The 15,446-nt window shown below is 41.0% G+C and overlaps 1 protein-coding gene across 1 annotated transcript in view; it reads right to left on the reverse strand.

Moving 5' to 3' along the window:
- Window positions 1-15,446, reverse strand: part of FRAS1 (Fraser extracellular matrix complex subunit 1) — a gene marked incomplete at its 3' end in the record, with an annotated part of 480,497 nt that overhangs the window by 289,157 nt on the left and 175,894 nt on the right. The window contains exons 3-4 of the mRNA XM_080697854.1: window positions 12,648-12,755; window positions 3,116-3,208 (exon numbers count right to left, since the gene is read on the reverse strand). Of these exons, the coding sequence (XP_080553980.1) occupies window positions 3,116-3,208; window positions 12,648-12,755 (201 nt within the window). The remainder of the gene's footprint in view (window positions 1-3,115; window positions 3,209-12,647; window positions 12,756-15,446) is intronic.

The following is a 15,446-nucleotide window of genomic DNA, read 5'->3' on the forward strand; positions in this document are numbered from 1 at the left end:
GGATCACTGCAAGTGACCATCCTGCTGCCACATCCAGTCTGTCCTAGCCTCTGCTGCTCGATCTTTCCCTTGGGCCCAGCTTCCTCTTCAGAGCACCACGCTAGAGTTCTTAACATGCCAGGCTGTTTTGCAGCTGCTGGGAGAGTTTCCATAACCTGCCCTTGTGGGATGTAAGACAGAAGCCAAGGAAGTACAGCAGGAGAGGAAAGTCCTCTAAAAACTGCTTCCCAAAGCAGCTGAAAGGGCAAAAAAGTAAAAGCTGTAAAATTCTGGGTGAAACCCTGGGGATACAAGTGAAGTGGTGAGACTCAGGCTAAACCAGACAAGTATTTAACTCACTTACATGAATAAGACCAAGAAAGATTTGTTAGGAACCTAGAGAAAGTAAAAAAAGAAGGAAGAGAAAAGACAGGAAGACTAAGACCATAAACATTTTAACTCATGATAAAAATGGGAAGATTATTGCCTCAACTTAAGAAAAAAATCAATCTCCAGCTCTATTCAAAGTGGCAGACCACTGGAGATTTTTCTTCTGAAGCTACAGTTCTCAAAATTGAGCCTTTTCTTCAGTTACATCGAGTACCAGAAGTATAATAACATTTTCTGCAGGAATAAATTTTGGAAGCGCACATGGGAAAATAATGCATGGGCATGCTCTTATCCAGTTCAGAGCTTTCTGCATGATGGATTGTGCAGAAGGGTGAACTGAAAGGGTTTCGGGGAGGAGGAGAACCAGAGCACGACTTTCAGAACCCTCGAAGCAAAAGTAGGAGGCAGAAGAAATTTCTAGCCAACCCATGGCAGTCCTGTGGTCTTAACAATGCCCAGCCACACATGTCAAGGACCAATGTGCTCTCTGGATGAGGACAAGGAGAAGCTAGAGAAAGGAGTTGCTAAGGAGTTTTTCACGCATTCCTACTTATTGAACATTGACTTTGGGATAAGTTCATGGCCAAGTTCCAGGTAAAAAACAGGGAAGACAACCATGTGTGGTGGGGCACAACTGTAATCCCAGGACTTGGAAGGCTGAGGCAGGAGGAACACAGGTTCAAGGCCAGTCTCAGCAAGTAAGGAAAGAAAGAAAGAAAGAAAGAAAGAAAGAAAGAAAGAAAGAAAGAAGAAAGGAAGGAAGAGACAGAGAGAAAGGCTAGGAATAATATAGAGCTCAGAAGTAGAATGCCCCATGTTCAATCCCCTGTACCCAAAAAGGTGGGGGGGGGCAGGAAAGATGATTATAAAGGTACTGAAATGCTCTCAGTGTTCTCAGGCATCTTAGCATCTTAAATCAAAATAGAAGGATTTTATACATGCACAAATATAGCCTAAGAAAGGCAAATGATAAGGGTCATTATGGTAATCCATGCAGATTTATTGAATTTTAATTGCACATGGCCCTGGTACCAAATCTTATATGAGAAGTGTTTCTTTACCCCCCAGATCCTGAACTTGTTTGGGCTCATAATAGCTCCATCATTTGAAAGATTCAGATCGGTGTTTCCCACCTTGACCCTTATACCTATCCAATCATCATACACTGGCACCATTTCCATCACCAATCAGCCATGCAGCTTCTTCCATTTCCCAGGACCTTCTGAGGCAGCCGAAGATGACATCAGCCTACATAACACAGACTGCATGGTGATGGGTGGTATGAAGGCATTCCCAGCATCCATCCTGCCTGGGTGTCTTTTAGCAGCACATTGTGCAGAAGTGAGAGTGACTTCCTCTTGTAATTAGAAGAGAGTCGCTCAAATAAGAGGATCCAGTCCCTTGGGGAAATTAGCCCCATACTCATTGAGTTTCAGTGCACACACTGAATAGCAGCCCAGAGTGGATACATCAAATACTGCTCACCTGTCCTCTCTCCTCGATGGGTGGAGACACTAGCTTAGCAAAACTTTTGTATCAGGTGGAAGATGAACATTAAATCAAAGAGTCTCTATCACATTTGACTTGCTGCTTTAGGATAACATACAAGTATGAGTGGAATTGTCTTCATAATTTCTACTATAAACCTTACAATGTTACTTTTAGTCATCATTTAATATCTTTACATTAATCCTAAAGTATCTAGAATGAGAAAATACAATAAAAACTTTAGGATAGATTACTAGTACTGTGGTTCTTGTGGGGTAGGAAGAAAGAATACATAAGCATTTTGACCCCAAGGGAAAATTTCACCATACCTGCAGACATTTTTGGTTGCCATTAGCAACAGAAGGTTGCCATTAACATCTAGTGGGTAAAGGCCAGGGATGCTGTTAACATCCTTCAATGCATAGGGAGGAGCCTATGCTGAGATCCCCCCAGCAAGGCTTAAAATAGGCTATGAATTACAAGTGCTGAATTAAAAGTCAAAAGACCACCGGGCATGGTGGCACATGCTTGTAATCCCCGCGCTTGGGAGGCAGAGACAGGAGGATCGCGCTGGTTCGGAGCCAGCCTCGTTGGCTTAAGAGACCCTGTTTCCAAATAAAAATATATAAAATAGGTCTGGGAGTGTAGCCCGGAGGAATAAGGGCTTTCAGGGACCCCAGTATCACAAAAAAAAAAAAAAAGTCAAAAGACTAAGGTTCATGCCACTTCTTAGCATTATGTCATTGGCAAGAGCTTTGGACTCTCTATAATTCAATTTTTTCATCTTGAACATGGAAGTAATATCACTAGCTCTATTTACTAACTCAGGGTTGTTTATAACTATCAAACAATATATATTGCATAAATATTATATATACATTGCATAACAAAAGTACCACCTTCCTTTTATTTATCTTATATAAATATATAAATATATACAAATATATAAATGTGACATACAAAAGGAAGGTGGTACTTTATTATGCATTACCACAACATCTTCACCATTAACATTCACAGACTACTCTTTATACAGACACAGATTCAATCTACAAATATTTATGTAAAGCCTACGGAATAAATAGGACATTTTTCATCTTTCTCAAGAAACCTAAATGCCCACAGAAAGTCAAATGAGCTTCAGGTCCTCTATAGTCCAGACAAGGAAGAAACTTCTCTTGTCAACCCAAGTTTAGCACTTGGCATTCTCTTGTCAATGATCCACAGAACATTTACCTTTGGGTTGGCAAATACTTACCGTGTGGATTTTCCCTTCATGATGGCAAGATCCAGGAATCTTCAGCACACACTCAGGGCAGCACTGGTTGGCAGCTATTTGAAGCACTTCTCCCTGAGCATGGAGAAGTAGTTCAGTGTAAAACAGCAACAGCAAACACAACGTCACATGATCCATCAGATCCCAAATATCTTGCATTCACTAAGTCTCATGAGTTTCCACAACTGACAACGATAAACAAAGTGAGTAAACTAACAAAAAAGGATTCTCTGTCAAAAGGAGCTTCTATGAAAGTTATTTCCTTAAAAAGAAATGTCTACATCTTTTTACATGTAATGAAGTGAAGAACTCTTTTCACTAGAAATGTTTCACACAAGAAAGCGAATCAGGGTAAGAGAAACATAAGAGAGTATTTCCCTCTGTTGGAAAGAAGAGGAGGATCCAGGTCATGGGCTGTGGCCATGCAGCTGGCAGTTCTTCTTGCTACCTTAGCAAGGGCCAGGGCAGCCAGCAGTGGGGAGCAGAGGTTCTGAGGGTTCACTTTTACCTGGGAAGCAGAGTAGCAAGGTACATGGGGTCAGAAGCAGGAAGGAAAAGTTTCGACAGGAAATAGCACCATTGTGGAGGTATCACATGTTGGTACTGTGAGGAGCTGAGTAGAATCCCTGGGCTATAAAGATCTACCTTGTTTTCGAGGCTTCTGTAAATGCAATTGGGCTTCTCAATACTATGGTAAGAATGAATATCACCATTTGATCACTCAGAATTTATTGGGACCGTATCATACGTTAAATAACAAATGCATCTGCCACTGGGAAGAAAATGTTTAAGAGTTATTAAACATTTTAATCATGTTTAATGGCCGGTGTGGTGGCACATGCTTGTAATACTAGCATTTCAGAGGCTGAGACCCATGGTTCACAGACAGGCTCAGCTACTTAGTGAGGCCTTCTGCAACTTAGTGAGACCCTGTTTCAAAATAAAGAATAAGAAATAGGGCAGGGGTTGTAGCTCAGAGATCGAATGCCCCTGGGTTCCATCCCCAGACCCACAAAAAAAGAGTTATTAAAAATTTAGGGGTGACGTCAGGTGTGGTGATGCATGACTGTAATCTCAGTACTTGAGAGGCTAAGAAAGGGAGATTGCAGGATTGAGACCAGCTTCTGCAAGTAGTGAGACTCTGTGCAACCTAGCGAGACCTTGTTTTAAAACCTATAATAATGCTGGGCATGGTGGCACACGTTTGTAATCCCTGCGCTTGGGAGGCTGAAACAGGAGGATCGCTCAGGTTCGAAGCCAGCCTCAGCTGGCTTAAGAGACCCTGTTTCCAAATAAAATATAAAAGAGGTCTGGGAGTGTAGCCTGGAGGTAGAAGGCCCCTAGGTTCTATCCCCAGTACCACAAAAATAAGTAAATAAGTAAATAAATAAATAAATAAATAAAATCTATAATAAGCCAGGCATGGTTGTCCACACCTATAATCCCAAGACTTAGAAGGCTGAGACAGGAGGACTGCAGATTCGAGATCAGCTACAGCAATTTAGTAAGACTTTCAGAAACCTAGTGAGATCTTGTTTCAAATTTTAAAAAATTAAATAAAAAGGCTGGAGAGTAGTTCAAAGATAGAATGTCCCTGGGTCCAATCACTAGTACCATAAAAGAAATATATATAGGCTGAGGGAATAGCTTGGAGGTAGAATGCCCCTGAGTTCAACCTCTAGTATCAAAAAAGAAAGAAAGGAGAGAGAGAGAGAGAGAGAGAGAGAGAGAGAGAGAGAGAGAGAGAGAGAGAGAGAGAGAGAAAGGAAGGAAATTTAGGGGGCTAGATGTATAGCTCAAACACTTGCCTGGCATGTGCAAGGCCCTGGGTTCTAGCTCCAGTACCATGAGTGCTCTCTCTGTCTCTTCCTCTTTCTCTCTCTCTCACTCTCTCTCACTTCTCTGTCTCTCTCTGTCTCTCTGTCTCTCTGTCTCTGTCTCTGTCTCTCTCTTTCTCGCACACAGCAGAGGCAGGTTGTCTTTGTGCCCAGTGATTCTCCTATTAGGTCTCTTACTCAAGTTGCTCCTCCACTATATGCCTTAGGGTTTCCTCAATTCTACAGATGTGACAGAAAAGTCAGTGAAAGATTCTGACCAAAAATGATAGAACATCTTTTATTAGCCAAAAAGTAAAAACTCATCTGCAGGATAAAAGTACATAAAGAATTCAGCCAGTAAATTGGAGGGGAAATGTGTGTGTTAATATTTTCTTTTTAGCCAGTTGTGGTGGTGCATGCTTATAAGCCCAGCACTTGGGAGGCTGAGACAGGAGGGCCAAAGGTTCATGGCCAGACTCAGCCACTTAGTGGGACTTTGTTTAAAAATAAAGAATAAGAATAGGGCTGGAGGTGTAGCTCAGAGGTAGAATACCCCTGGGTTCAATCTCTAGTACCACAAAAAAATTTCTTTGTCATTTTTGGTTGTTTCCATTTTAAAATATTATATCTACAAGAGAATTCTCAGTTCTTATAATTACATCCACAAGAATGGATGGGGAAATAGGACTAAAATTTTACAACTATTAATCCACTAAATGGATTAATACTTCAATAACAGAAGTCACCAAATTCTTCTTATTTGCTTGATAAAGAGAAAAATTTATATGGTATGGGATTTTATAAAATTGCCCATGGATGCAACACTAATGACTTTTCAGCAAAGTTCCCTCTAAACCCAAATAGAAAACTACATTTTAATATCCACTAAGATAACAATAAGAACTCCATTAGCATTATTTCCACTAAGGATTTCATATAGATAGGAAATGAGATAATCCAATTGTGTATAGAAGCAGTAAACAAGGGAGAATGGCAGGTAAGATGGAAAGCTTCAGCAGTATCTTAGTTTTGTTTTATGCAACAACTCATTTTCAAATTTGGGTCTCAAAAAACTAATCTCAATAATATAACATTCTTTTTTAGGTGGCAATGAAGGGCAGGTGAGAAGACCGTCCTTACTTGGGTCTCTCTATTAAACTTCTGCTGGGACATATCAGAGATGCTAAAAAAGGAACAAAGAATGTTGCAAATAGGTACTTGGAGAATGAGAGGTAGAGATTTCTCCACCTGACCATGGAGCGCTGCATGGCATGGTCAGCTACCGGCTGCACACAGCACAACGCTGCTGCTCCTTGGCTTTCACTGGGGAGCACTGGAAAGGGACCACACGGGCAAGAGATCAGTGAAGGCTGCCAGGCGAGCTAGGCAGGATGAGAGAACTTGCTTAGGTTCCAGAAGAGCCAACTAGCAATAATAATGCTGATAATTTGATAATTTAGCTAACACTATTGCTACCTTAGAATAGCTAGATATATCCCTTTCCACAGGGCATATGGTCCCAGATCCCCCAATGGATGCTTAAAACTAGAGATAGTACCAAACTCTATATATACGGTTTCTTGTATATATACATACCTGTGATAAAAAATCATCTATAATTAATTAGGCACAATAAGATATTAACAGTAAGAGCTAATAATAAAATAGAACAATTAAAATAACATGTTGCTATAAAAGTCATGTAAACAAGGTCTTTATTTCTCTCTCTCTCTCTCTCTCTCTCTCTCTCTCTCTCTCTCTCTCAAATATCTTATTATCCTGTAAATCTTAGGAACCTCAGCATTGGATTTTATTTCCATTAAGTTGAGTATTTTAACTTTTTTCACATTAAGGAAGCACTTTATAGCTTCTCTTTGGCATATATATATGGTACTGGGGTTCCTGGAAGCCCTTCTACCTACCTCCGAGCTACACTCCCAGACACCTATTTTTTATATTTTTATTTGGAAACAGTGTCTCTTAAGCCAGTGAGGCTGGCTTCGAACCTGCGCAATCCTCCTGTCTCTGCCTCCCAAGCGCAGGGATTACAAGCGTGCACCACCAGGTCCAGCCTCTTTGGCATATTTGAATTGTCAGGGCCACTACTCTTAGGCTTTGGGGCAATTACAAAGTAAAATAAGGTTTATTTAAACACAAATACCAAAACAGAAGATTTGATAACTGAGATGGCTACTAAGTGACTAGTGGGTGGGTGTCATATATAGTGTGGATACACTGAACAAAGGGATGAATCGAGGCCTGGGCAGGATGAAGCAGAATTGTGCAAGATTTTATCATGCTACTCAGAATGTCACACAATTTAAAACTTAATTTTCCAGTTAATCTTTTCAAACCATATTTGACAGAGTGAAACAGTGAGTAAGGTGGAACAGGACTAAGCACATAGAGAGAGATGTGTGTGTGTGTGTGTGTGTGTGTGTGTGTGTGTGTGTGCATGTGTGCGCACACGCACATGAGTTATGTGTCATAGTTTAATTCTCACAATATCATTGGGTAAATACTATTTGCTGATCATGCCATCATAGTCATTCACTGAAGACTTGATGCCTGGGTCATCATTTCTTTTCCACCTTATGTCTAGGCATCATTTTGGGCAACTTCGTTGTCCATGAAAGTAAGCAGTCCCACAATTTACCCTTGTATACTCTTGGCCACCTCAATTCAAGCAGTGCTCTCCACCATTTACCTTGAGAGTCTGTCTTATAGCCATGGTGGACCTTGCGACCTGTCCATACTCTAAACTGCTGTAAAACGGGAACCCTCAGTGATCTGAAGCCAGGCCTCCTAGTGTTCAGCTCTCTCTCATCCTCACTCCCACTCAGTTTATTTTCCTCGGAGATCCTTGAGCACATCTTTCCCTGGTAGTTATCAGCCTTCACATTTTCCTATGATGGTGGCTTCAACACCCAACACTTCACACATCTCTGCTTTTCCTCTTCATAGGCAGAGTCCAGTCCAGGACTCATCTAGTCATTTGCCTTGCTTGGTACCCCCACAAATTCCTGGCCTTCTGCTCCTGTAGGCTCTTAAAGACACCCCCAACTGATCTTGACAGGTCTCTCTCCTGCCTCTGTGACAACTAACATTCACTATTATAAATCCCAACAGTATCTCAAAGTCTTTACAAAGAGAGCTCATTAGGTATGAACTGGTCAGTATCCTCTACCTTTTCTTACTTGCAAATCTCACTATATCTGTATCTATCCATGTTCTTTCTCTTCCATCCCTCAAGAAAGAGGGTGTTTTCCCACCTTCCTTGCCCCCATTCCATGCTCTGGACCCCACACTCTCTATCTCCACAAACCATTCCTTTTAATCCATTTATTCTACCTTCCATAGAATAAATGGATATCTTTAACATCTTTATCTTTATCTTTAACTATCTTTAACATATCTTTAACTTCTCTCTTTATTCCGGGTCATTTTCTTTTTTTCTCCTAAAGTGATCATGTTTCTAATATAAAAATAAAACAAAAATTAAGTGAACTCCCCCCACCCTTCCTTTGGTTGCTCTTCAAACCTTTTTTTGGTCATTCTACAAACACTGATTGAGCCACACAGACGACATATGCCATGCTATTTGACAAGCTGAAAGTAACCAAAGTAAGATTTCTGTTACCAAGGAGCAAATGATCTGAAATAAGAAGTACCAAACTGGAATGTACAATCTATGCAAGGAATATCAGAAGGGTAAGCATAGCTGGGAGTGGTAATGCATGCCTGTAATCCCAGTGGGAGGCTAAAACAGGAGGATCTCAGGTTTGAGGCCATCCTCAGGGATTTAGCAAGGTCTCTCTGCAAGTCAGCAGGACCCTGTTTCAAAACTAAATAGGGCTGAGGGAGTGTCTAGCCTGCAGGTAGAATGCCTCTAGATTCTATCTTAAGTATTAAAAAAAAAAAAAGTATGTGTGGGAGGAGCGGGGAGGATAAGCACAAAACATCATGGCAGCATAGGGAAATGCTCAATGGCTGGGAATGGGGATGTTCAAAAACGTCACACAGGCCTCTACCCAACATCCCCCTTCTCCACTCTCAGTCAGGCTTTGACAGAGTAGCCCTGCCTTAGCTTTCCTTTCCCCGGATTCCATTCATTCTGCAGTATGGCCTCCACTCCCTCTTCTCAACTGACACAAACTGAAATGTTGCCAAATGCAATGGATTAGGCTGCATCCTTCTCCCTCTTACTCCCTTGACTGTGATTAGCACCCTTAGCATAAACTCCACTTGAAAACCCTCTACTCTATCAGCCATACTAGTGCTCTCTGCTCTGGCCATGACTTACCTAACAGCTTTCTGGTCACGCTGTCCTAATCTTCTTAAGTTCCCTCTCTAAGTTCACCTCTTCTTAAAGGACTGTGTTATTCCAAATTTCATCCTTTGCTTGTATTATTTTTTCATACAATCTCCTTAGATAAACTCATTAATTCTAAAGGTTTACACTGCTGTTTATGTGCTAATGACACTCACATTGTATCTTAAGTTCTGGCTTCTCCAAGTTTTGGCCTCATACCCAGCGGCCTTTTTTACCTATTCACTTGCCTTCTTCCTGGACACTTTTAACTTGACACAGCTCAAACTGAAAGCATCATTTTTTCCAAATGGATTACTGGGATGTATATATCAACACATATATATTTATTTATATACTGAAATCATCATTTTTCCCAAATGGGCTACTGGGATATATATAACAACAACAACAACAACACACACACACACACACACACACACACACACACACACACACACGCTGGTGACTCATCAAACCATAAATAGGAAAGTCATTTCTCTTTTCCTTTTCTCTCGTCTTTATCTCTTCATCCAGTGCTGCTGATTTGTCATCGACGTATTTATTGCGCCTTCCCTTTCCTCTTAATCCCTACATTACTGGAACTCTAATTCAGGTATTCATCCTCTCCTCTGGATTATTCTCATAATCTCTGAACTGATCTCCTTATTTCTAATATTATGTATTATCTTTGAAAATCCAGTGGTATCCTCTAAAAGAAAAGCTGGCCATTCCACCTTATGCCTAAAACATTCATTAGTATTGTATCACCTTAAATAGAAATGCTAAGCTCCATACTATAAACTTATCTATAACCTTGAACTTACCAACTCTCTAGCCTCATTTCTCATTCATTCATTCAGTCAGTCAGTCAAAAAATATTTACTGTGCACCTACCCTGTGCACAGGTGTTGAGGATATACAGTGAATAAAAGAGACAATAAACAAGAAATATCAGGAAAAGTACACAGTATGTCAGAGCAGTTAGTGTCACGAAGAAAAATAACATATGGAAGAAGGACAGGAAATGAGTGTTAAGTGGTACAGAATTGCAGTTTTAAATAGGATGGCACTCAGGCAAGACATAAAGAAAATAAAAGATTAAGACACACCAAGTACACTTCTACCATAGGGCCTTTGCACTTTGCGGTCCCACTGACACTGTTTATTCTTGGAGATGTGCATGTGTGTATTTGTCTGTGTATGTCTCTGTATCCAGAGAACAGCAAGGAGGCTTAATGTGCAAAGCAGAGTGAGCAAGGGAGAGACTGGTAGATTAGTCAGAGGGGCACAGGAGTACTTTAGAGGACATCGTGAAGAGTTACTCTAGTTGAGAGGAAAAGCCATTGGAAGTCATTGGGGGGATTTAAGTAGAGAAGCAACATGACCTGCCTTTAATTTTCATAGGATCACCTAGCTGCTACACCAATAGTGCCGTGAAAATAGCAAGTACAGAGAGAGTGAAACCAGGCAAGAGGCTCCCAGGAGAACCAGGCAAAAGACGGCAGCAGGTGCAGCCGGAGTGAGAGTGGGGAGCTCGCATTTGCCACGCAGTGTTACGAAGAAAGAGCTGGGGACGTCGGAGGTACTGGATGTGGGGGGTGGGAGAAAGTGAGACTCAAAGATGATCTAAGTTTTCTGGCCTGTAGAACTAGGAGAATGGATTTATTAAAATTGAAAAATTCAGAGGAGGACAAATTAGAAAAGGATGAAATCACGGATCTGGCCCAGAATGAAGACCAGAAACGTTTTCTGTTAAGGGCCAGATAGTAAATATTTTAAGGTCTGGGAGCCACATATGGTGTACATCACAGCTCATAATTCTACTACTAAAGTACAAAAGCAGCCAGAGACAATGCATGAACAAACGAGTATGCCTGTGTCTCAATAAAGCTTTATTTATGGGCACTAGACATTGATTTCATGTAATTTTCACACGATATTGGTCTTGTTTTCTTTTCAATCATTTAAAAAATGAAAAAGAAAACATTCTTAGTTCATAGCCTGTACAAAAACAAGTGGCAGGTTATATTTATTCCACTGACCCCTGTTATAAAATAAGTTTGCCTTCTAATATTTAGTTCAGGACTTTTTCTGTGATGACAAGTATTCATGTGAGATGACAGAGGCAGTATCCTCATGGCCTTTGCACCAAAACTCAGATTCCTCTTGTGTGTGTGTGTGTATGTGTGTGTGTGTGTGTGTGTGTGTGTGTGTGTGTGTGTGTATGAGATTGAACACAGGAACATTCTACCTCCAAGATACACTCCCAATCCTTTTATTATTTATTTTGAAACACAGTCTCACCGAATTGCTGAGGGTCTCATTAAATTGCTGAGGCTGTTCTCAAACTTGTAATCCTCCCAAGTACCGGGATTATAGACACGCACCACCATGCACAGTTCCATCACCCAGATTCTGACATGACGTAGTCAGCCAAATGGTAGTCACTTAGGAGTGAGTATTTACCCCATAAAAATGAGGGATTCATGGTATATAACAAATACTAACTAATAAAAACATTTGTGCAATCACCAATTCTCCGGAATATACTCACACAAAAACCGAGGGATACCCTTAAAGATATTACCTCAATCTAATGTTAGAAGGAAAAAGAAAAAAAAAAACAGAACCTTATCAGCACTGGATGGTAGGAAGGCTCAAGATTAATTACTGAGTGGAGAGCAGAAACTAGAAAAATAGACTGAGTTTGTAAAGTTGACATAATGCTTTTTAAAGAAAATAATTGGTGTTCCCTAGGGAGTTTTAAACATTCAAATTTAAAATTAAAACAAACCATTTTTTAATAGACTGGCTTTAAAAAGAAAATAGTCAGCATCTAAAAAAAATAATTCAAACAGAATAGATGTAGAGTGAAAATGTTTAACAAGTACATCACTCCTGCACTTGGTCGAATGGGAGGGGTGTCCCGAGTCAGGACTGTCCTGCTTCCTGGGGAGGCCATCGGTGGCAGACCCAGGTGGTGTTTTTAGAAAGTCAACTTCCAGAAGTCAGTCCTGACATTCAGTACATTCAGTGGTGTTGTGATAAGTGTCAATATCATTGCCATTGTTGGATTCAGGGTAAAATTTCTTGCCTGCAGTTTATTAATTGTATGAAAGTGGGATAAAGGTAGCAACTTCCCACCTCAGAATTTCAAATGGGATAACAATTGTTAAACCTTTACCCTGTGCCTTGTCCAGATTAAATGCTCAATAAATAAAAATTAAGATATCTCAGATATCATATGTTAAAATTTTCTTGTGTTTCATAAATATTTCAATTAGAAATTAATATAATTGTCAAAAAATAGGTGAACCAAAAGGTAGAAAACTTGACCCTTCTCTGACTTTACCAATATATTTAGGATATCATTAGGATACCATACCTTCTCAAAGGCACACTGAGGGTTTCTGCAAACAACAGGTTTGCAGATAATGATGTCACCATGGCAACGACAGTTCTGGCATGAATCCGGCTTCCAAACTGTGGCATCCTGCAAAGAAGCATAAGTCCTGAGTTAAAAACTGATCAGTCAAGGTCTGAGTGGACAAAAGCCACACCATCGACAGCCCCACGTCCTGAACAATTAAAAGGCAAAGGAAAGTCACAGGCACACCATGGAGAGTTCTCACTGGGCACGGATTAAACCTCGAGTGGCAATAAAAGTGGTATGATCCATTTCACAACAGTCAACCCACATAGCCCAAGACAAGGGCATTCGGGACAGAGCTGTCAATACCCAGAGCAGAAACCATCGATTGGCCTGAAACCTCAGGAGGACATGCTGTTCCCTGACTTGAAGTTCCTATTTGCTGTTAACTAGCAGAAACCATCTGAGCAGGTGTCAAGGAAAATGACACTTTGAGTAGCACTAACCAGCATGCAAAAAGCAGCATTCTCCTCAGACTTCGCTTTACGGCCCTCAGCTATTACAAACCCCAACACTCACAGACGTGTGAAGGGTGTGAATAAGGGGCTCAGGTGCTCGAGACAGATCCATCAAACGCCTGTGCACTGAGCAGCTGCCGTGTGCCTGGCTGTGCACTAGGCGTACCGGGATCTTAAGGAAGCCTGGGTACAGGTGCCATCCTTAGGGACCTCACATGTTAGTTTGGATCATGAACACAATGGAATTAAATAAATATCAACAGATGATATGATGCCATTATTAAAAAATTGAAAAAAAGAAAAGAATAGCCATTATTTGATCATATTATATGTTGTAACAGAAAAATGAGCCTGGGCTCAGTTAAAGGTCTCTGAAATTTCTTTCCTACTTCTCACCTTCCATCAAGCTGACCGCTTATTTCAGTCACGATCATTTTGAAGTTAATTTTGGCCCAACTCTAAGATTCCACAGAGATGTTTCTGGCCATGAAGATGCTGTATTGATGACTTTGAGCTACAGCAGTAAGGACGGACACCAGAGCATAGGATCTACCGAAATCCATTTTCCCCCAAAATTTCCCACCTCAGATTCCTAGTGCACATGGGTTGGAAATAGCCATACTGTTTAGCTGAGTTTTAAACACAAAATCTCTTTTAAAATGCTCTCTGTGTTATTCTCTGCTTTAAAACTATGCTGTGACTCATCTCTGCCTCAGATGGGATAAGCTGCAGACCCTCTAATCTGCCCTTCACCTGTCTCCCTGAGCTTGCTGCCTCTCATGGTCCTGAGACTTTCATGCAACCACAAGTAGGTCAAGCTACTGGAAGCCCAGCCTCCCCTTATCTTGCCTCCCATCTCACTGCACTCCTGGGAGCCACACTCTCCTGACTTTTCCAAGGGGCTCTCATTTCACGCCTCAGCCTCAGAGAGGACTCATCCTTAACCCTCATGCCTTCGGATCCAGCTCCTCTCCATCCCGTGACCCCTCTGTGTCCTGTGCACATTGTCACACTTTATTGCATGAATTTAAATACCCATTAGCCTTGCCAGGCCAGACCATAAGCCCTTTGAAGCGTGAACTTGGCCTAGTCTGCCGTAGAGCCTTCAAAAATCAGGAGTTAATAGTTCATAAGTTGCTTATTGAAGGCTTTTTCCTCCTTCCTAAACTTTCTCATCCTGTTTTCTTTGGTCAACCCATTAGAGGTCACTAAATGCTAAAGGGAGAGGGAAAAGACATTTCTAAGCTCCTGAAAGAGTCACTGGAACACCCACATTTGACTTGAGTTAGGATGAGCTGGGAAACCGGTGGCTACTAGCCACAGACGCTTTTGCATGCAATGGCAGGAATTAAATGTTGGTTAATTTTATGTGCCAACTTGGCTAGGCCCTGGGACCCATTTGTGTGGTCAAACATTAGTCTAGATGCGGCTGTGAAGGTACAGATGGTTCCCAACTTGTGATCTGTTTGGCTTTAGGATGGTGAAAAAAAAAAAAATACACATTTAGTAGAAACCATACTTTGAATTTGGGATCTGGATCCTTCCCCAGGCTAAAAACATGCAGCACAATACTCTGCTGAGATGAGGGGCGGTGGCTGCAGGCCAGAGCAGCCCATCAGCTACACCGTCACGAGGGTAAACAACCTGCGTGCTACAGTGTACTGCTGTTGCTTTGATATTCAGTAGGTCAGGTGTATTAAATGCATTTTAACCTATATTTTCAATTTACATTTGATCAGGATGTAACCCCATCAAAAATCAAGAAATATCTAAATATCTGTATTTAGTAGATGAGACTGACATGTACCACCTATTAACTTTCTGTGTGTGTGTGTGTGTGTGTGTGTGTGTGTGTGTGTTTATTGGAGATTGAACCTGGAGACATTCTACCTCTGAGCTAACCCCACCACTTTTTTCAAATTATATTTTTTTCTTTCAAAACTAGGTCTGTCTAGGTTGCTGAGAGTCTCACTTAGTTGCTGAGGCTAGTTTCAAATCTGTGATCCTATTTTGGCTTTCTATCTCAGTACTCAGTTCTGGTATTATAGGCACACACTGCTACACCTAGGTCCATCTGTTAACTTTCAAGTAACAGAGATTACTTTGCATAACATGGGTGGGTCTCATCCAATAAGTCCATGTCCTTGACTATAAAAACAGGTTTCGTAGAGAATAGGAGATTGAGCTTCAAGACTGTACAAAGAAATTCTACCTGACTTTCCAACCTGCTGACCTGCCTTATAGATTTTGAACTTGCTACTCCCAACAATTCTTGCGCCAATTCCTTCTCTCTCTC

Source organism: Muscardinus avellanarius, assembly GCF_963383645.1.
Source record: "Muscardinus avellanarius genome assembly, chromosome: 6".
Taxonomy (NCBI): domain Eukaryota; kingdom Metazoa; phylum Chordata; class Mammalia; order Rodentia; family Gliridae; genus Muscardinus; species Muscardinus avellanarius.